The sequence below is a fragment of the Myotis myotis genome, unplaced genomic scaffold, assembly GCF_014108235.1.
Source record: "Myotis myotis isolate mMyoMyo1 unplaced genomic scaffold, mMyoMyo1.p scaffold_m19_p_6, whole genome shotgun sequence".
Classification (NCBI taxonomy): Eukaryota; Metazoa; Chordata; class Mammalia; order Chiroptera; family Vespertilionidae; genus Myotis; species Myotis myotis.
In genome coordinates this window covers 27,932,724-27,953,259 of record NW_023416368.1, presented here as the reverse complement: position 1 = coordinate 27,953,259, position 20,536 = coordinate 27,932,724, and the positions used below count along the sequence as shown (strand labels likewise).

The 20,536-nt window shown below is 46.1% G+C and overlaps 2 protein-coding genes across 5 annotated transcripts in view; both read right to left on the bottom strand.

The window, feature by feature from the left end:
- DIAPH1 (diaphanous related formin 1) overlaps window positions 1-3,939 on the bottom strand; it is an 83,272-nt gene extending 79,333 nt beyond the window's left edge. Inside the window, exon 1 of one of the 3 annotated variants that reach the window (XM_036313881.1) lies at window positions 3,730-3,939. In XM_036313881.1, the coding sequence (XP_036169774.1) occupies window positions 3,730-3,846 (117 nt within the window). In that variant the 5' untranslated portion in view covers window positions 3,847-3,939. The remainder of the gene's footprint in view (window positions 1-3,729) is intronic. The other 2 variants (XM_036313882.1, XM_036313880.1) reach the window with 2 other exon arrangements.
- A 1,803-nt stretch (window positions 3,940-5,742) lies between these two features.
- Window positions 5,743-20,390, bottom strand: HDAC3 (histone deacetylase 3). 2 transcript variants are annotated; one of them, XM_036312612.1, is made up of 15 exons: window positions 20,231-20,390; window positions 20,058-20,140; window positions 18,664-18,806; window positions 13,884-13,965; window positions 13,700-13,756; window positions 13,523-13,578; window positions 12,989-13,122; window positions 12,402-12,482; window positions 11,939-12,012; window positions 11,717-11,781; window positions 10,433-10,522; window positions 10,248-10,306; window positions 9,924-10,003; window positions 9,458-9,615; window positions 5,743-6,379 (listed from the first exon to the last, which is right to left on the bottom strand). In XM_036312612.1, the coding sequence occupies exons 1-15, from the start codon at window positions 20,283-20,285 to the stop codon at window positions 6,310-6,312; spliced, it is 1,287 nt and encodes a 428-aa protein (XP_036168505.1). In that variant the 5' UTR covers window positions 20,286-20,390; the 3' UTR covers window positions 5,743-6,309. The 2 variants fall into 2 exon arrangements, with proteins under 2 accessions (XP_036168505.1, XP_036168506.1); XM_036312613.1 differs by lacking the exons at window positions 20,058-20,140; window positions 20,231-20,390 and adding an exon at window positions 19,997-20,015.
- Between the last annotated feature and the right edge of the window lie 146 nt (window positions 20,391-20,536).

Here is a 20,536-nt window from a genome sequence, read left to right as displayed (position 1 = left end):
AGCAGCAGAAAACTGCACGAACAACTCCACCTCTTTTATATTCTCTACCTTTCCTAGTATCTGCTTAAAATCCTGTTGGCACCCTTCACCTTTGACTGCTCTCATTTTGGACAGGGGTCTACAACCAAACATTTATGCTTTCATTATTGCTTTACTTTTAGAAGGGCATGAAACTGCAACCTGGTAATAATCCAACACAGGAATCCAAAATTAAACAAGATTCTAAAAATTATCTTCTATTTTCTCTAACCCCACACTGAAATTCATTTTTTACGAAGTTATGCTCCTAGCTAAACCAGGAAGCAATATTCTTTCTTAGAACGTATCAATTTCTTGATTATGTGAAAAGACATGGAATCTATAAAATTCAGGGATACTCCGCAGCCTCCTAACATCCTGGTTATACTTACTCCCCTTTCACATTTCAGAAACAGTCTATTTGGCACCCACATTCATCACTGCTGAAAAGTCAGGAAACACTGTTCATTTGGAATTTTTCCCCTTTAAGGGCTTCTAAAAGGAACTAGAATATTGCTAGAGAAGGGACATGTTCATGGCCCAGGAGAAGAGAGACTCATGAAGAACCAAGGGGGAATACCAGGCAGCCTGGCTTCAGCCACACGTCAGCATCTCCCACAGCCACATTTTTAAAGATGCCCAACCACTTTTCCAACTTACACTCCATCTCCTTTCCACACAAGATGCCTCAGAGGGTAAGAGCAGATCTCGGGCAACCTAGGACCTCTGTGCTCTCAGCAGTCGAGCTACACTTAGAACCTGCATAAGCCTGGAAAGAGACACGTAGGAGCTAGAGGGATTAGGAACCCCTCGGATGCAAACACAGCCCTCGGACACACGAAGAGCAAACCAGTGCAGTTTTATAAAACACATTCTTAATGGAGTTCCAGAGGATACACACTCTAGAAAAAGTGGAGGAGGTAAAAGTTGTGAGTTTGCTTTCAGCCTGCAGTTCAAGAAAACTCAGCCATGGGTAACAAAAGCACAGGAGCCATCTCGCCCACTCCACCACCCACATGCTAGTGCACATGCACAGACACAGAGAGAAGTGAATGCCTCTGGTTTCTCTATTCCAGAGTTTTCATAAAATGATCAGTGAGGAAGACAGAATATTCAGATGCCTTGAGGTATATTATAGTTGGCAATAAAGGGGTTAAGTAGCACTACTTTCCTGGGAACTTTCCAATCCCCTAGCTGTAAATGCAATTCTCCTCCCTACCTGTGTGACATAGTTTTTTAAATTTAGCAAGTTAAGGGTTAAGACCAACACCTCAGAAAGAAAAAGAGAACTTGGTTCAAACTCCACCCTCTCTAAAGCAAATATCAACAACTTTGAGCCAAATCCACTCAGCATATACCAGACTTCATGGACATTCCAAAAACAGGTGAAAAGAAGTTGTTTCCTCAGGCATCTCACCTTTCAGCACCACTTACACTTAGTAGATTTCACACATTTGTGAAACACACAGTGTTAGATAAAACAAAAACACATATAAACTTCTATTAAGGGCTTGAAAAACATTTACAAGCCACAGAGGTCACTATAAATCAGCAGGAATGGCTGAAACTGGGTGAGGAAGGTCAAACAGTACCCATGGAAACAAAATCAAAACAAAAAGATACGGAAACGGAAGGAATATGGGCTCAGAAAGAAAGCCCTTCACCTAGCCCAGTGATGGCGAACCTTTTGAGCTCGGCGTGTCAGCATTTTGAAAAACCCTAACTTAACTCTGGTGCCGTGTCACATATAGAAATTTTTTGATATTTGCAACCAAGTAAAACGAAGATTTATATTTCTGATATTTTATATATTTAAATGCCATTTAACAAAGAAAAATCAACCAAAAAAATGAGCTCGTGTGTCACCTCTGACACGCGTGTCATAGGTTCGCCATCACTGACCTAGAGCAGTGGTTCTCAGCCTTGGCTGCACATTAGAATCACCTAGGAATCTTTTTAAAATCCTGATTTCTGGGCCTCATCCGGAAAGAGGCCCAGAAATCAGGATTTTAAGGTGATTCTAATGTGCAGCCAAGGCTGAGAACCACTGACCTAGAGGGTCAATTCCTTCCCTAAAGAAACAGAGACATGCTGCTTTAGTTGCCACAGGCGAAGGTCATCACCACCATTAACCCTACATTTCTGGGAGGGTGCTGGAGGGGGGAATGTCTCACCAGATAAAACCAGAGTTACCCACAGCCTGTGAGTCCCTGGGAAGGGCAGTCCAGAAGTACCTGCCTTGCTAGAAACATGCAGGAAGAGATGAGTCACTATTTTAATTCTGTTTAGTACTCTCCACATCTCAACCCTCCAAGGTCCCAAAGCAACATTTTCTTCCTGACTCTATCACTTTACCAACCTTCACCTCCCTCCCCCCCAAAAAACAAAAAAACCACGTGTGGAACTGGGTCAAAATGCTAAGGGATTGGGGGTAAGAGAAACGAGAAAGAAAGAGGAAAGAGTTAGAACCCAGCTGGTTAGTAGAAAGAGATACTGGGGTAGGGGGTGTGATTACCTGGAAGAGAGGAATAAATAACCAGAATTACAGCTAGCAAATCGTGATTAAGACCCAAGCCCCCTTTCCCTCTCTTGGACAGTCTCCCATAATTTTCAAAGCTTTTACAGGAAAAAGCAACACGTAGCTCCCTGGAGATACTAATAAAAATGATTCCGTGTGAGCAAGGGTAATGAAATAGGATAGGACTGCAGGAACATCCCTGCTCCTTCAGCCTCCGGTCGGAAGGACCGGGCACCTGAGGAAAGCGCTCCTCTTCCCCCGGGAGGAAAGGGGGTGCCAGCCGCCGTGGGGCACAGGGGGTGGCAGAGTTGCCGGGACGGTGACCATGGGCAATGCACGGAAAGCGGCTCCATCACTCACAGACTTCTTGGACTTGCAGTCTAACTTCCTCCCCACGAGGGAAGTTTATCACCATCCTAGGTCAAGAGGGGCATAATCATGGGAAGCGCTAACTCCCTGGAAAGTGATAAGCAACAGGGTGAAGTGACAGGCTCTCTGGACAGAGAAATACCGGCGAAGAAAATGAACTTCGTGCCCCGTGACCACAGGACCTGGGCAGGCACCCATTCCGGCGATCGCAAGGACAAACGGCCAAGGGAGGCGGGAAGGCAGGGCCCAAGTCAGGTAACATTCCTGAGAGGAAGGATTATTAGGTGACACCGGGCCGAGGGCCCGGAGAGAGGGCTGGGCGGGAGGAAAGTTAGCAGGTGAAAGCGATCAATCTTGGGGAAGGAAGTGACCTTTAGGAGAAGCAAATAAAACACCAAAAACACGGGGGGGAGGGTAACAGGAGAAAATGGGCTCAGAAAAGCACTGAGGACCAAGACAGAGAAGGTGTGTTCGGGTAGCAGAGGAAGAAGAAAGGAAGTGGGGCGAGAGGAAAGCGGTGGGTGAGACCTGCCCGGGCCACGGGGGCGCAGGGCGGAGAGCGTGGGGGCTGGGGGTGGAGGAAGGTCGGAGGTGGCCGGGCCAGAGGCGGGGGGCGGACGCTGGGCTCCCCGAGATCCTGGAGGGGCAGAGGGTCGGGCTGTGGAGCCCAGGACCCAGTACAACGAGAAGGGGAGGCGCGGGGGCGGCTCCCGAGAGACAGGCGTGCATCCCTGGGGCCGACGGAGATTCCCCGCGGGGATCTCCGGGGTCCAGAGGGCGGTTACCGGGCCGGGCTGAGGGAACGGGGTGGGAAGGACACTCACAAATTTCTTGGATTTGCCGCCGTCGCCGCCCGCCGCGGGCAGCTCGTCCGGGCTCCGGCCCTTCTTCTTGTCCCGGGTCCCGCGGCCCGGTCCCAGGCCCCCGCCGGGCGGCTCCATGTCCAGGTTCGCGCCGGCTGGTGACCCCGCGCCCACACCGCTCCCACCCGGCTGCTCCCAGCCCGCAGCCGCCGCCGCCGCCCAAGCAGCTCCTCAGCCCGCCGCCGCGCCCCGCCTCATTAGCATGCCGGCTGCGCGCGCCTCATGAATATACAACGGCGACGCCTCGCTCCCGCCCGCCTGCCCCACTTCCGCCCGGACCCGCAGCCCCTACCAATGAGTGAAGGGAGGGGGGTGGAGGGAAGCCGCGGAAGCTCGCTACCTGCCCCGCGGGCCTAACCATTCATACCCACGTGGGGGGTGACGAGTGGGCGGTGCAACCTCTCTGTGGCCGCAACCGCGAACATCGCCCTCTGCTGGTGGAAGCGGTGCAGGCCTCCCCACTCCGACGCAGAGACCACGTGGCTGTAAAGCCTGGACCTTCTCATACCGAGTCCCGGACATTAAGTGTGAATAAGAAATCAAATGAGACTATTATCTTGGCAAAAATGTAGTGCCAGGACAATAGTTTTCATGTGCGCAATATCCACGGAGCACATGAAAAACAAAAGTGACAGTTATCCTTTATTAAAAGCTATGTACCAAGAACAGAGTGCTAGCTCGAACTTGGCAAGCTCTGGAGTTAGACTATCTAGTTTTGAATCCCAGGTTTGCTACTTTCTGTTTCTAATACAGATAAACTAGTATTGCCAATGTGCCTGAACAGTAATGTCACCATTTACCTGCACTTGCTCTATGCCAGGTACTATATAAAACACTCTGCATGTGTTTTCTCACTGAATCCCCACAGTGCCATGTCAGATTTCTTTAGTCTCACCACTATACCGACAGGAAATTTGGACTTTGAGAGCTAAAGTGACTTGCCCAAGGACACATAATTGATAAAAATTTCAACCCAGGTTAGTCTGACTGCCAAGCCCTATGTTCAACCAGGTTCTCTACTGACATAACCAAACCTGAGTGAAAAGAACAGGTGTTCTCCAGGAGTATGTTATTTGCTCTACTGGCTTGATTTCTCCCTCAGTAACTTCATTCTCTCAGCTACAACTATTCCTTGAGTTAAAAGTATGTGGCACTCAGTGGGCCCTCAAAGTATGGACTGAATTATCTCGCCCACAGCCAGCAAAAGATTTCAAATGTATGTTCCTGGAGAGCAGATTCAGTGACTCTCACTCTGTAGACCCCAGCACTCAATCTAAGAGCTAAGATTACAGGGTCTTTGCCAAGCTGTCTGGCTTCTAAATATGGCCTTCATGATGATCTTGTGTTCCACTTTCTAATTGCCTGATGAAAATTTGCATAGAGCTGTCCAGCCCACACTTCAAACTCAGTATGTCCAAAACAGTACAAAAGCTACTTTACTTTCTAAGCTAGGGTTGAAAAACTGACAAGATTAAAGCATGGAGGAGTGACCCATCTACTATCCTTCTTTCTTATACCACTGTCTACATCTGCATTTATCTCACTCCTTATTGGATTGTAAACTTCTCCAGGGAAGGGTCCATGTTTGTGACTACTAGCATCGTTCTTCACATACAGTTAAGATGATGAGAAACTATTTGTCGGGCACTGTGTGCTAAGTAAGCACTTTGCTCTCCATGCATCTTCACTAACTAGCATCACCATTCCAAACACCCAGGTTCAAAAACCTGAAGTCCTCTTCCAGCCCCTCTTTAGTAATCTGCCCACATCTGTCTAACTCTTAACCAGAAAGCTCTATCAACTCCCTATATATGAGCAAGATAATCCATGTAGATTACATAATAGGGCCTAACATAAGCTAAGTGCTGAGTGAATGTCAACTAAGGTTTTTATTACATACTTCATCACCTGCCCCCTTCCTCTCCCTTCACATATAGCTAGCTAGCAAGAAGTAAGACTATTCACAGAAAGACAAAAGGTACAAAAAAATACCAACTTGGTTTATTGGATAAAAACAGTGGTAAAATGGACATAAAGCCAAAAGTTAGAACAGGAGATTTTCACATCCTCCCCCAACTCAAAAATGTACTTCCCATCATCTGGGGTTAAGGGGTTAAGCTCTGACTCTCTAAAACCCCTCACTCTTCACCTGCACTGGAAGGAAGGCTTGCAGTAGAACTCATGAGAGGAGGAAGCCAGAGGCAACCTCAGTCCTGATTACTCCTTCATCCCTAGCAGTCTCTGAGCTAGAGGGAAGCAGGGAAGGAATAAGGAGGCCAGAAGGGCTAAGACTGGCATCTAGGGCCCACTGCCCTATCCTTGTCCCATCCAATCCCAAACAGGTACCATTGTCAGGCCTTAGGAGGGAGAAGAAAGGAGATAGTTGGTTTGAGAACCAGATGTGGTCTCCAAACAGTCCCCTAGCATTGGTAAAACCAGTGAAGGCAACAGGTCCAGAGCTGGGGGACCCACACCTTTTTCCTCCCACCCAATTAAGAGGTAAAAAGGGATTCCTTGGGGGCACAGCAAGCCCAGCTGCTCTTAAATCTCCACATCGCTTTCCTTGTCGTTGTCATGGTCTCCATCATAGAACTCATTGGGTGCCTCTGGCCTGCAAAGCAAGGGGAGAGAGATGAGGGCTCCACTCTTCAAGCTCCAATATTTTCCCACATAGGCACCCTCTCTGGAGCCACTTCTTTTTTTTTTTTTTTTTTTTAATTTATTGCTTAAAGTATTACAAAGAGTATTACATATGTGTCCATTTTATCCCCCCGCCCTAGACAGTCCCCTAGACAGTCCCCTGGAGCCACTTCTTAAGCCCCTTTGTCAGGGAAGCACTCCTCCCCTTCTATTAGTAGAGACTGAGCACTAGTCATTCCTCCACTCATGTAGTCAGTAAGCATTTATTGAGATTACTCTGTGCTAGCACTGTCATGAGCCTTAGCATTACATTAGTAGAGAATAAGCCAGACAACATTTCTGACAATCCCTAAAAACTTACCTAATAAACGAGACTCACAATAACTAACAAAGTAAATAATATGATAATTTCAGATAATGGAGAGTACCATGAATAAAATGAAATAAAGGGAGATGTGACAGAGAGTGATGAAGGAAACAGATAAAATTTTCAGGAAGAATTATTAGGGAAGGCTGTTCTAAGAAAGTAAGACCTGAAGTTTGAGAAGGAACTGGCTAAAGTTCTCAGGAAGACCATTCTGAGCTGCAAAAAAATACCCACCAAGTACCACAAAGTTATAAAGGTGAAAGGAGACTGATGTATTCCAGTAAGAGCAAGAAAACCAGGATGTCTGGGAACAGTGAGCATGAAGGAGAGCTGGTAAAAGATGAGACCAGGGATGTAGGTAAGGGCCAGCATGCAAGGCCTTTTAAAGGAATGGTCAGAAATCTGGATTTCCTTCTAAGTGCAATGGAAAGGAGAGTTTTTGCCCAGCCAGCTGGCTCAGTGGTTGAGCACTGACCTATGAACCAGGAGGTCACAGTTCAATTCCCGATCAGGGCAAATACCCAGGTTGCAGGCCAATCCCCAGTGTGGCGTGTGTAGGAGGCAGCCAAACAATGATTCTCTCTCATCATTGATGTTTCTCTCTCTCTCTCCCTCGCCCTGCCTCTCTGAAATCAATAAAGAAATATATTTTTAAAAAATTAAAAAAAAAAAGAAGGGAGAAAGTCATCAAAGAGAAGCTGGGGAACTAAGTTAGGAAAAGCCCTATCTACCTGGTAAGCAATGTCTCAGTTACTTTTAAGCACACAAGGTTTCAATGTGTGGAGTCAGATTCTGGTTTGAATATCATCCCTGATATTAAACTAGCTGGGGAACCTTCAGAAAGTTATTTAACCTCTCTGAGCCTTAGAATCCTCTGGATTGTCTGATGGCAATGGAATGATGATATGTACGTATTGCTATAAAGCACTTAGTATTGAATCTGATGCTTAGCAAACCCACAAAAAGTGATAACTCTTATTACCACTATTCTGCAAATAATACACAAACTGGAGACATCAAAGAACAGGAACTCAGTGGGCAGTCTGACAGGGAGGTAGGATTTAGGACAGGAAGAAGCCTGAGGCTTCTGCTGGCTGTTGAGAGGGGGGGATACAATGCAGAAACTAGGCCCAGATATCAGACTAGAATTATAGATGAAAAGGTCACACTTTGACTTTCATTTCCTTAAAAAACGGTAAAAACTTGTGTTTATGTTCCTCCTTTTGGCAATTTCCAGAATTTAAGCCTCAATGACCTGGAAAAGTTTTAAAGGAGATGATGGGTCAAAAAGGAATTCCTGAGGCCCGAGCTTCAGATACTTCCTCAACCAAGAGTAGGAATAAGGGAGTATTCATGGAGGAGGAAGGCTGGAGTAGTCCTAAGGGTCCGAGCAGTGAAGCCCAGCTCCAGAGGATGCATCTGGAAGAGTGAACTCTAAGAGAAGCAGACTCTGGAAGCGAAGCCCATCAGACTCTGCAGCAGAGCCAGTCCAAACCCCTGACACTACATGGGAGCAGGACCAGATGTCCTGCAAGTGTCCAGCTGTGGTTATCCTTCAGTCACATAAGGAAATCTGTTCTCCATTAAGTGCATCTGTTTCTGCACTTCTGGATTCTATTGTCTTTCCCCTTCATTTTCCAGAAAAGCCTACTTTGAGATTAAAAATAAATTCTATGCTAGTCTTTTTTTCCCTAATTCATTGCATCTGTAAATATTTTAGTATCTATCTCAGAATGATAAAGGCTTTTTTAAAAACCACAATACAATTATCATACCTATAAGAATTAACAGAGGAAAGAAATCAAAGGGTCTTAGAGAGCAGTATACCGGCAGGGACCTGTCCAGCTCAAAACCTGGAAGTAAGATGCTGGCAAGAATATAAACTGTTACAGGCTTTTTGGAAGGCAATTTGGCAGCAAATATTTAAAAATTTAGCACACATAGCTTTTGACCCAGCAGCAACAATTCTAGGAATCTAATCTACTCAAACAAGCAAGCTAAGATGTACATGAAAGAGGGTCCATAGCCACATTCTTTGTAATAATGAAAAAAATGGGAAATATGTAAATGTCCATCAATGGTATTTGGTTAAGTGAGGCTACATCCACACAATAGAATATTATAGAGCTGATAAAATAATGAAGCAGACCTATATATACTGACATGGGAAGACACACATTGCTTTGTAAAAAAAAAACCAGAAAGAACCAGTTGTAAGAGTTGTAAGTTGTAGAGCAACCCATAAAGAATGACCCAACTGTATTAAAAAAAAACCACACACAAAGAAAACTGCGTAACTCTGAGAATGAGTGTATATGTGCATTTTTGTTTATCTGTGCATGTTGAACAGTATACTTAATCTATAGAGAAAAACCTATCTCAAAAGATACAAATCAAACGAAAAGTGATTACTTTGTGGACTGGGTCTTGGATTGTGTAAATGCAAACTTAACATATTTTGGTGCTGTTTAAAATTTTTACAGTAAATATATGTTGCTTATGTCATTAAAAACGGGGGGGGGGGGGGGAGTGTGAAATAGCAGCAGACTGAAAAGTAGGCATACTACAGAAGTAAGCCAGGGAAAATTAAGCTAATGTCTCAGTTTACTTTTCCCCTCTTCACCTCCCTGACAATCCTGCTAGAATCCCCGCCCCCCCCCCGCCCTTGTCCCTGCCCCAGACCTGCTGTAGTTCTCCTCAGGACCCCTCTCCTCTGCATCAGCCTCATCAGTCCTGTCATAGGTCAGGAGGTCTGCGGGCACATCGTGAATCTGGACGCTAGGTGCATGGTTCAGCATCTTCAGGTTTTCAAAGATCGTCTGGCGGATCTGGTCCAGATACTGGTTGGAGTTAAGGAATAGAGAGTGAGCAGCTCGCAGTGATTCAGAGCATCCACCCTTCTAGCTGCCTTTCACCCCTATCATCCTAGTTTTAATCCCATTCTTAATCCTACTTTGAGTATCCCAACTGATCAGTGTCCTATTCCCACCCCCAACTGCCTCTACTTTAACCTGTTTAGAATCCTCCTCTAGCTGCTATCAGTGAGAGTGATGGCTGATAACTTTCTTCTCTGGTTTCTCTGATTTCCCACATCCTGGACCATTCCTGGGCTCCCCACCCTTGTGCTCAGCTTCTCCGAACTACTGACCTGGCGAGAGTTCTGATTCTCGATGCGGGTGCTGACATCTGGATGGAGCGTGAAGTCTGGGGCAAAGTACTCAAAGTATTCTTTGGAGGGAAAAGATTTGACGGAGAGAGTATGGCTCAGACAGACAATCAGGTCCCAAGACTTCCCAATCTCTTTCCTTCCCATCCAAAATCCCTACATTATAGTTGCCTAATCTTTTCACTGTTCTGAGCTCAGGGGGTTAGTCTGTAGAGCTCTGAGAATATCAGTGTCCTCACTGCCTTCAAGCCAGGCCATTGTGAGAACAGCATTCCTGGTGTCAGGGTAACATGGGGTGGTCCTTACCACTATAGGGAAGCTCCTCACTAATGGCCTCTTCTACCAGCAGCGATGTCTCATACGTCCTGAAACCAACCAGCAGAAGGGGGCAGGCTGAGCAAGTGGCCTGAAGGGCCCACCTTGCCAGCCCTCAGGGAGCCCCTAGCTCACACTGGACAAAGGGGAGAAGGAAAATCAGGGAGTGTGCTTACCAGCACCGAGCAACATTTCGGACAGTATAACCACCACCACCTAGCACCAGGAGAGGAATATTGAAGCTCTTGACATATTCGACGCATTCCCTATTAAAAGAAACCAAAGAAATTAGGTAAAGGTAGTTATGAAAACCCAAAGTACACACCTCTTGGTGTTGTCTGGAAAGGGGCACAAGGAGACTAGATAGGTTCTATATTTTGATCTAGGCAGTGAAATTCATTGAGTTATATCCTTGAGATATGTGTACTTTATTATATTTCTGTTGTGTCTCAATAAAAATTTTAAAATAAAGTGCACTCCTGTTCTATACACCCATCCTGGCACCCTACCTGTTAATCAACTATTCTCATCCATGGCCTAGCAAGGGCTATCACTTCTAAAGCCAAAATATAACTCAAATCATCCATTTCTCTCCATCATTACCTCCTCCACCTCAGCCCGGCACCACATTTCCAGCCTAGACAACACCAATAGCTCCCTAACTGGTCTCCCCACTTCCACTCCCATCTCCCTGACCCAAACCTTTCCCAAGCAGTAGTCACTTTAAAACATGAATTGGATCATGGCACTTCCCTGCTTCATATCTTTCAATGATTTCCCATTTTATTTGAAATATAATCTAGACTCCTGACCAGGTCCAAAGGCTCTATTCAGCCTCGCCACTGCTGACCTCTCAGACCTCGCCTCACACCACCGCAGCTTACTCCCTGTGTTCTTGCCTCACTAGTTTTACTTCACATCCTCTCCACACCAGCTCTTCCCCGCCTCAGAGCCTCTGAGTGGGCCCTGCCCGCCGCTTGGGACAGCCTTCTCTCTGCTCTTATGGCTCACTCCTTGTAGGCTTCAGGTTCTCAATCCAAATGTCAACTCCCCAGAAAATCCTTTCCAAATCGTACTATCTAAAAGTAGGTTCCCCACTGCTATCCTGTATTTCAGCTTCCCATCTTTTCCCTTCGTAGGATTTATAACAATCTACTTGGTTTGCTTCTCATGTTTTGTCTATTTCCTACACTAAACTGTAAAGTTCACGGGAGTTTCCCCACTGCGTCCCCATCTCCTGTACAATGCCTGGAACATAACAGGAGCTTAATAAAAACCTATTGTGAATAAATGACCAGCTGGGGAACCCTGTTTAAGGTGACCTTTCTGGTTCAAGTACAATTTGGCACTATTTTTGACTTTCAAGAAGAGGTAAGACTCATTTTTCCATGACCCCCTCTCTTGTATTGAGGTCCAAACCACTTGAAAACCTGTGGGAGTTACAGGAGGGTCAGTCTCACCCATGTCCTCGAATGCTGAGGTTGAAGCAGCCCAATCGATCACAGCCCAGGGAGTCAGCTCCACACTGCATAAAGCAAAAGCCCAGGCAGCTGCGGTAAGGTAACTGATCAGAATGTCCCAGGTGCGCTTCCCTTCTTCCCTTCCCTTCCCCACTGACTCTTTCCTGCTCTCTTCTTCCAAACCTAGGAAGAGCCCTCCTAATCAGGCACTGGCAGTATTACCTGAAGAACGATGCATGTGGGCTGGTAGAAGTCCACCACCTGGTTGATAACCGGCTGGAAAAGGTGCTTGTAACCTGGGAGAGGGCCAAAGATGGGTACCTGGCACCCCAAGGGGATGGGGAGACAGGGAACAAAAGGAAAAAGGGGGTTGAGCGAACATATAGCCGAGGAAAGAGGCAACCCAAGGAAACAAACCATTGGTTCTGAACTTCTGGAGGGGTCCCAGACCCATTGGAGTGATGGATGAAAGCTAATGACCCTTTTCCCAGAAAACTGCACATACACATAATGTGTTGCACACAGTTTCCGGGAGGGGGGGAGAGAGGTGGGTCGGCTCATGGTCCTTCTGAAGGCCATTCATCCTGAAGGACACCTGGCCCAACAGCAGGCAATACCAGGCAGAAGAGGTTAATTCAAGGAGAGAAAGAAGGGGCCCAGTGAGCAGGAAGACTTCAGTACTTACTCTGGTCATCAATGCCATCCCGCAGGGGTACATTGAGACAGTAGTAGCGGCCACTCTCTGCTCCAACTTCATACATGTCACCTACAGGGAAGTGGGAGGTGGGAGCTGAAAGCCATATGGGAAGCATCCACAACACAACTGCTTCAACCCAACCAACACTGGGGGCCTCTCATTCCATCTACATACCTGCCCCACACACTCCCTAGAGCTACTAAGTCTCCTGCAACTTGCATTCATTCAACAAAGACTTTTTGAGGGCCTACTAGGGGTCAAGCTATGTACTAGGCATGGGGGATACAGCAATAAAGAGAACTAATGAAATGAAGGAAATACCACTAAGCTTATGTTTTTGTGAGTAAACATAATGAGGGAGACAGTAAACAAAACACCACAATAAATACAAACAGCAGTGAGTGCTCTGTGAGAAACAAGCAGAGTGATGTGAGAGTAGTGGGCAAGGAGGTGAATACGTTAACTGGGTGGTTAGGAGAGGCTTCTCTGAGGAGGGGCAGCTGAGCCGAGACCTGAAGGCTGAGAAGGAGGCAGTCATGGTAACGAGAAAGGGATGGGCATTTCTATTCCTGTACCTGTGCCGGGGAAGAAGTAGTTTCCATATTTGTGGAAGGACACTGTCATGACCCGGTCAGTGAGGTAGAAGGCTTCCTGGACCCCATCACCGTGATGGATGTCAATATCAATGTAGAGCACCCGAGGGTGGTACCTGGGGTGAGGGCAAAGCCAGGGTCTGAGGCAGAGGTGGACCCCAGGAAGAAAATCCCCAAGCCACTCCTCCCAAACACAAGGTCTGGGGTTATCAAGAGTCTGCTTCCACTCAATTTCACCAAAATCACCTGAAACCTAACACCACCAGTTCCCTATGGGCAACCCTGGGGCTCAAGCCTGGATGCAGGGACAGGAGAGGGATGTGCAGAGAAGGTTGAAATGTAAGCAGGCAACAGGGAATCTGCAGCAGAGCACAGGAAGAGGCAGCCTAAGCAAAGCATGAAGAATTTAGGAGAAGCGAGTATGGGGATGGAGATCTGGGTCAGGGCCAGGGCAGTCTGAGATCTCGTCAGCTAAGAGTCTGATTAAGTCCCTCCATCGCCTCCCAGGTTACTCACTTGAGCAGCTCCAGGATGCCAATCACAATGTCATTGACATAGCAGAAGCCAGAAGCCTATGGCAAGACAGTGGTCTTGTAAAGAAAGGAACAATTCCTCCACCCAGTTGCCCCCTACTGTCATCCTCAACACCAACCCTAGAGTAGCTATAGTCTCCCCCATCACCTCCTCACTCACCTCAAACTTCTTGGCATGGTGCAGACCTCCAGCCCAGTTAATGGCAATATCACAGATCTAAAAAACAAACACCCAACTCACAGTCCTCCTGCCCACCCCCAAAGATGGGAGCTCATGGTCAGGGTTAAGCCCTTGAGTCCAGCCAGCCACAGAAAGGGGGAATGGGACTCAGGGCTGTGGTCACCTTGTTGTTCAGCTGGGTTGCTCCTTGCAGAGATGCGCCTGTGTAACGGGAGCAGAACTCAAAGAGCCCGGGAAACACTGGGCTGCAGGGAAGAGGAGCAAGTTGAAGCCCTTTTACCTCTATCCGGCCCTCCCTACACCTCCCCACAACCCAAACCCCTCCAACCTCCAGGCTTTAATAAGCTGCTCTCCCCCTCCTACACGATCAAGTTATCTGCAAATGTATTCAACAAATATTTTGGACCAAACCATGTCCCAAGCTCTGATGGGAAGTAAAGAAGGATTTAACACTATCAGGAAGTTTGTACCCTAGCTGGAGAGAGAAGCAGGCAGCTTCTAGGTACTTGAGTGTACACACAAAGAGGAAACAAGTTGAAAGGGAATGTTGAGCTCTATTTTTCTTAAAAGTTTCTTCGGTGTATATCACTTTAACATAATGCTCAATAATGTTCTTTATAGCTACACATTTTAAAGAAAGTTATCTTCCTATAGTATGCACAAAATAGTAATGATGAAATAACCCACAGAAAGCCTTTAACACAGTGTGTGGAACCCAGTAAGCCTTTAATAAATGTCATCTATCATTTTTAGCATCTTCATTTTTTATAAAAAAGAGAAGCTTGAAGCCAGACACAAATGGCTACATACTCTGTAGCTCCATTTAAATGACAAAATATAGGAACAGACCTCAGGATCAGTAGTTGCCTAGAGTTAATGTGGAGAGAAGGGATTAACTTCAAAAGGGCATGAGGAACCTTTGAGGGATAAATGACCTTGTTGTCAAAACTCTCAGAACTGTATACCGAAAAAGGGTGAATTCTACTGTATGCAAATTATACCTTCATAAACTTGACCTTCAGCAAAGGAAATGCTTTAAACAATCCCTCGCTTTAGGTCTCCAAGGACATAGTGGAGCCGACACATTGGACTATGTGAAAAAGAAAATTGTAGGGAGTGTTTGTTTTTTTAAATATATTTTTATTTATTTTAGAGAGGAAGGAAGAGGGAAAGAGAGATAGAAACATCAATAATGAGAAAGAATCATTAATCGGCTGCCTCCTGTACACCCCCTACTGGGGATGGAGCCTGCAACCCGACCATGTGCCCTTGACTAGAATCGACCCTTGTCCGCAGGCCAACACTCTATCCATTGAGCCAAACAGCTAGGGCAGGAGTGTTTTTTTAAAATATATTTTTATTGATTTCAGAGAGAATCAGAGAGAAACATCAATGATGAGAGAGCCTCCTGCACGCTCCCTATTGGGGATCAAGCCTGCAACCCGGGCATATGCCCTGACCAGGAATCGAACTGTGACCTCCTGGCTCATAGGTTGATACCCAACCACTTAGCTACACTGGCTGGGGTGTAGGGAGTTTTATAGTTTCTCAAAGAGTTTGAGAAGAATTTGTGATTGACACCTAAACAAGCAAATGAATAAACAATGAAATTATCAGCTCCAGGAAAAACAAAAACTTGTACAAGAAAAAGATTAAATCATAGTATACTATTTGGCTCAATGGTAAAATGACTTTTTAAAAATTAAAAAAATATAAACATAGAATACTTATTTAATAAAAAATTGTTATATAACTACATTCTGAAGCTGGTAGGGAAGGGGAAGCCAGGTGATGGTATAGGAGACTAAATGCTCATCTTCAATTATAAGAGTTTAATAGACCATTGCTAAATGAAGAAATAGCAATATGAGCATCTCATAAGAAACAGTATAGAATGGTAGCATGTTTAACAGCCTAGATTCTGAGGCAGCTACCTAGGTTCAAACCTTGACTCTTTGACACCTAATGACTGTGAGTCTGGGCAAGATAAAGCTTTCTGTGCCTAAGTGTTCTCATCTGTAAAAAGGAGACAGTCATAGACCCTGCTTCATAGGGGTAGTTGAGACTAAATGAGCTAATGACTGGAAAGCATTTAGAATAGCACCTGACAAACAGTAGGCATTACCTAAGTGTATTAGATTATTATTAACAGTAGTAAATTAGTATTATTATTTTGAAGTGCAAAGATAAATATCAGAAGAAATAGCTAGAGAAGCTAAAAGTGGCTGCCACTGGGGAGAGGGATCTATGGGTGGAAGGGACAGTTCTGGGACTGTTTTGGTTTGTGTTTTTTTTCCCCATTAAAAGCCTTGTAGTATAATTTAGCTTTTATTATTAGCACCACGCTCTAACCAACTGAGCTAACCGGCCAGCAGTTAATTTAGCTTTTATATTAGATTACTTTGAAAACTGTCAGAAATTAATTGAAAGGAAAATCCCTAACTCTCATCTGAAATACAGATAAGCACAAGTTTGACACTATGATGCTGCGCAAAGGGCCCAGTAGTAGCATTCCCTAAGTGCACAAAGGGCTTTCACGGCCCCAGCTGTGGCCTGAGGGCTGACTCTGCATTCGAAGACCTATAAAGTGAACTCAGAAATAGCAGTAGCAGCAATAACAAAAAACCAAGAAACCACCCAAGGCAACATGTGACTGAACACCAAATGACAGTGCAGTGTGTGCAGGACAGACCTCTGCGGCTGGAGTGGTCAAGACAGGCTTTGTGGTGTGAAACTTCCTGGTGGTGTGAAGGCTGGTAAGGCCTTGGAGAGGCTGAAGGGGGAACGTAAGGCATTCCAGGAGGTGCTCAATGCCAGCCTGAGGCGTTGGTGTCTGTTTCTCCAGCCCAGGCTACTTCTATTGATAGGATATTTTAGGGAAACAGATTAGTGTAGTATTTTAAAACCTGGGCTCTGAATTTGAATTCTGCTACCTCCACTGACCAGTTATGTGACTCAGGCAAGTTACCTAAATCTCTTCAAACTTCAGTATACCCAACACCAGGAAAAGGACTATTACATCTCAGGGTTAGTGTGAGAAGTGGATGTAGCAGCAATCCTCAGCACAGCAGAGTAAGCACTCATGGTAACTATTGTAGGAAACTCTACAGGATCAACAGCCTGGTCTCTTCAAGAATTAAATTCAAGGGAAAGAAATGTTACAGATTAAGAATTTTAAGAGACATATCAACCAAATGTAATGTGTGAACCTTGTTTAGATCCTGATATAAATAAATCAATTGCGATAAAGAAAAATTATAAGACAATTGGAAAAAATTTGGATACTGATTGCATCTCCGATATTAAGGAATTACTGCTAATTTTTTAGGTGTGATAGTAACACTGTGCATTTTTTAAGGGGATCATTTGGAGATACATAAAGTATTCACAGATAAAAGAATATAATATCTGAGAATTATTTTTTAATTGATTCTTAGAAAGAGAGGAAGGGAGAGGGAAAGAAAAACATACAATGGCTGCCTCGAATGGAACCGGCAACGTTTGGGTGCACAGGATGACACCCAACTGAGCCACACCAGCCAGGGCTGGGAATTGTTTTAAAATAATCTAACGTGTTCCCTGGCAGGGTGGCTCAGTTGGTTGGAGTGTTATCCCATGTTCGATCCCCAGTCAGGGCATGTGAGGGAGGCAACTGTTGCCTCCTGATAAGATGTTTCTCTATTATATCAATGTCTCTCTCTTTCTCCCCCCCCCCCTTCTTCTCTCTAAAATCAGTAAAAATAACATATCCTCAGATGACAATTAAAAATAAAATTTTGCCGAAACCGGTTTGGCTCAGTGGATAGAGCGTCAGCCTGCGGACTAAAAGGTCCCAGGTTCGATTCCGGTCAAGGGCATGTACCTGGGTTGTGGGCACATCCCCGGTGGGGGATGTGCAGGAGGCGGCTGATCGATGTTTCTCTCTCATCGATGTTTCTGACTCTCTATCTCGCTCCCTTCCTCTCTGTAAAAAATCAATAAAATATATATATATAAAAATAAAATTTTTTTAAAATGATAATCTAATGTGAGGGGATACAGATGAAGATTTGCTTACAAGTGTTGCAGCTGCATGACTGATGTATGGAGTTTGGCTGTACTATTCTTTCAGAAATGTTTGAAATTTTCCCTAATAAAAAGGTTAAAAATAAACTGAGTAAATGATAGCTTTTATGGTCACTCTATTTTCAAGGGTGCACACTAGAATGTAAGTAAGGATCAGGGCTCATCTTTCTTATCCATTCCCTTTCCCAAAGGGTCTAGGTTTTCCTGGTATGGTACAAGCCCAATCATGTAAACCTGGATCATATCTACTCGCTCTCTTGCTTTTTAAAACACTCTGAAGCCTTGCCTCTCCTGTAGGGGTAAAAACTCTAATTCATCATAAGGCTGTCTACTTTTTAGAGGCCCTGCCTATCACTTCAGCCTCAATTCAGATCACTCTTCTCTTCATATTCTGAGGTTGGCCATTTTTGTTCCTCAAATGAGTCATACTCTATCCGACCACAGACCCTGGCACATGTCATCCCTACTGCCCATGACATTCCTCCCCTCACTCTCTCTCCTCCCAACCACTGTTGCCTAATTACCTCTTACTCTTTCTTCAGATCTCAGCTCAATCTTTACTACTTCCTCTAGGAAGCCTCCACTGACCAGACTCCCAAAGCTGGGTAATTCTCCCTCATATATACCCTCATATGCTCTCATGTACCTCTCCTTTTCAGGACTCTCAACCATAATATTAAAATTTTGCTATTGTTGATCATTGCATCCCTAGCATTTGGCACAGGGCCTGGCCTAGAGCAAATGACCAATAAATATTTGTTGAATAAACCAATGAGTAAATGATGACTCATTGACTCAGCATCTTCCCACGTACTGCCTCCAAGACCTCACTCAAGTGTTCTTGAAATGCCTGGCATCAAAAGTTCTAGTCTTCTCACCAGTCATCGCCCACGTTGAAGGCATTAAGGCTCTTGGTGAAGCCTTGCATATTGGTGGGGCTCACTCTCTGCAGGAAGTCAATGTAGTCCTCAGAGTGGAAGCGGCACATGTCATGCTGGGAGGCCTGGTATGGCTTGAAGACCTCAGGACAGAAACACAAGGTGAATCCAGGCAGGGTCAGTCTCAATCATGGAGCTGAGACCACCTATGCTGAACCAGTCCTGGGGATTATCCAAAACCACACCTGCAGTACCCTTGCCCCTAGTCCTTGTTAGGCTGAGGCAGAAGAGAGGCTCTGATAAGCCCGGTGGTTTATTATGATCGAGTCCCCTAAAGACCACTGGACTTGCCTTTTTCCTTCCCGCCTCCAGCCGAGCCTTTCCTACCTTCTAACGGTGAGCCCCGATCCACTGCCCTCTTCCCTGGATCTCCTCCCCTGGGCTCTGGTTCTGCTCTTTCTGTCTCTGAGTTCTTTTGGAATCAAATAATATGGCATGTATGAACATCTTTTAATTAAAGCTCAAAGTACCCAGGTGCTAAGCCAGAGATTTATCTTTGTTTTGGGGGTGGTGGTCACATGCTTCTTTAGAAATTGGGCAAAACCAAAAAGCCTTTCTCTCCCCAGAAAATGTACATAGGTATATACCAGCACAAGATTTCAGGAATTCATAGATTCACGCACCAACAACACCTCAATCTCTTCTATGACCAATTCACTTGTCTGTGCCTCAGCACAAGCAGTGGACACTCATTCATACTTTGACTGATTCCCCTTGCAACGCATGTGGGCTGAGCTTAACTGTTATAACCGGGTATCACAGCTACAAATTCCCAGCCTGGGACAGACAGCATGTTTTCCTGGGAGATGAAGGGTTGGGTAGTGGCTACCTGTGTGGGGTATTCTAGGTTGAAAAGGTAATACCCAGGACATCTGCTACCTTCACATACACATTTACACGGAGGGCTGTGGTCCTCCCTGGAGCTTCAGCTCCTTGGTGGTGGAGGCGGGTTGCAGAGGAGAAGGGATAGAAACTGAGGGTAAACCTCACATCCCCTTTCCCTCCTCTGAGGTTAAAGCACTGCCCACACCCCAAAATGCTGGGGAGAAAAACACCTTCAGTCTTCAAACCAGCCCCACTCCACCCTAACTCGCCCAGTGTGAGTCCACCTGAGGTCAAAGGGTGGCTGACCTAAGGTGAAAGAGTAACTCCCATGAAGTCGGTGGGTGCGCTCACCAGCACTCTGCATGTGGGGGTGCGGGTGCTCCTGGTTCCTTCTATCCAGCCTGCCCCCACCCCCACTCTTGGGTGGGTCTCATTCAGTGCGGCCTACCTGGCTTTAGGGCCGCAGCTCGCCCCCACCCTCAATCCCCAGCAGAGGCGGCGGAACTCACGATCATCTTCTTGTAGAGACCGTAGTGCAGGACCAGACTATGGGTCAGTGCCAAGCGGTGAGGCTTCATAGGGTGCCCGGCCCCTGGGAGTAGAGAAGAGAGTTCGTCAGTTGTAGCCCCAGCCTCCATCCCTCCGCGTCCCGAACCCCTCGGGTGCCACCTTGCTCCCTCACCGTAGTGGAAGTTGCCCACGTCCGGGTCGTAGAAATAGGCCACGGTTTTGGCCATGGTGCCGGCGGGACCAGGCCCCGCGCCTCAGCCGCCCGCCCGGCTGCCGGCCCCACCTCCCGTCGTACGTGCTGCGTAAGCACGTCGCCGGCCTCTGCGGAACCGGGAATCCAGGCCCCGCCTCCTCTAGGCCACGCCCAGGCCACGCCCCCTGCGGCTAGTTCTGGGCGTGAGCGTCTGGGCTTGGGCAGAAGACAGGTGGCATCGATTCTAGGATGCCAGGGCCATTTCCTCCCAGGCGGAGGGCAAAT

Excerpts from the sequence above, each read along its gene's own strand:
- HDAC3 (XM_036312612.1), bottom strand. The coding sequence starts at position 20,285 with ATGGCCAAAACCGTGGCCTATTTCTACGACCCGGACGTGGGCAACTTC. Across the intron at positions 12,483-12,988 it reads CTACTTCTTCCCCGGCACAG|GTGACATGTATGAAGTTGGA; the intron begins GTACAGGAATAG and ends ACTTCCCTGTAG. Across the intron at positions 11,782-11,938 it reads CCACATGCATCGTTCTTCAG|TGTGGAGCTGACTCCCTGGG; the intron begins GTAATACTGCCA and ends TGCTTTATGCAG.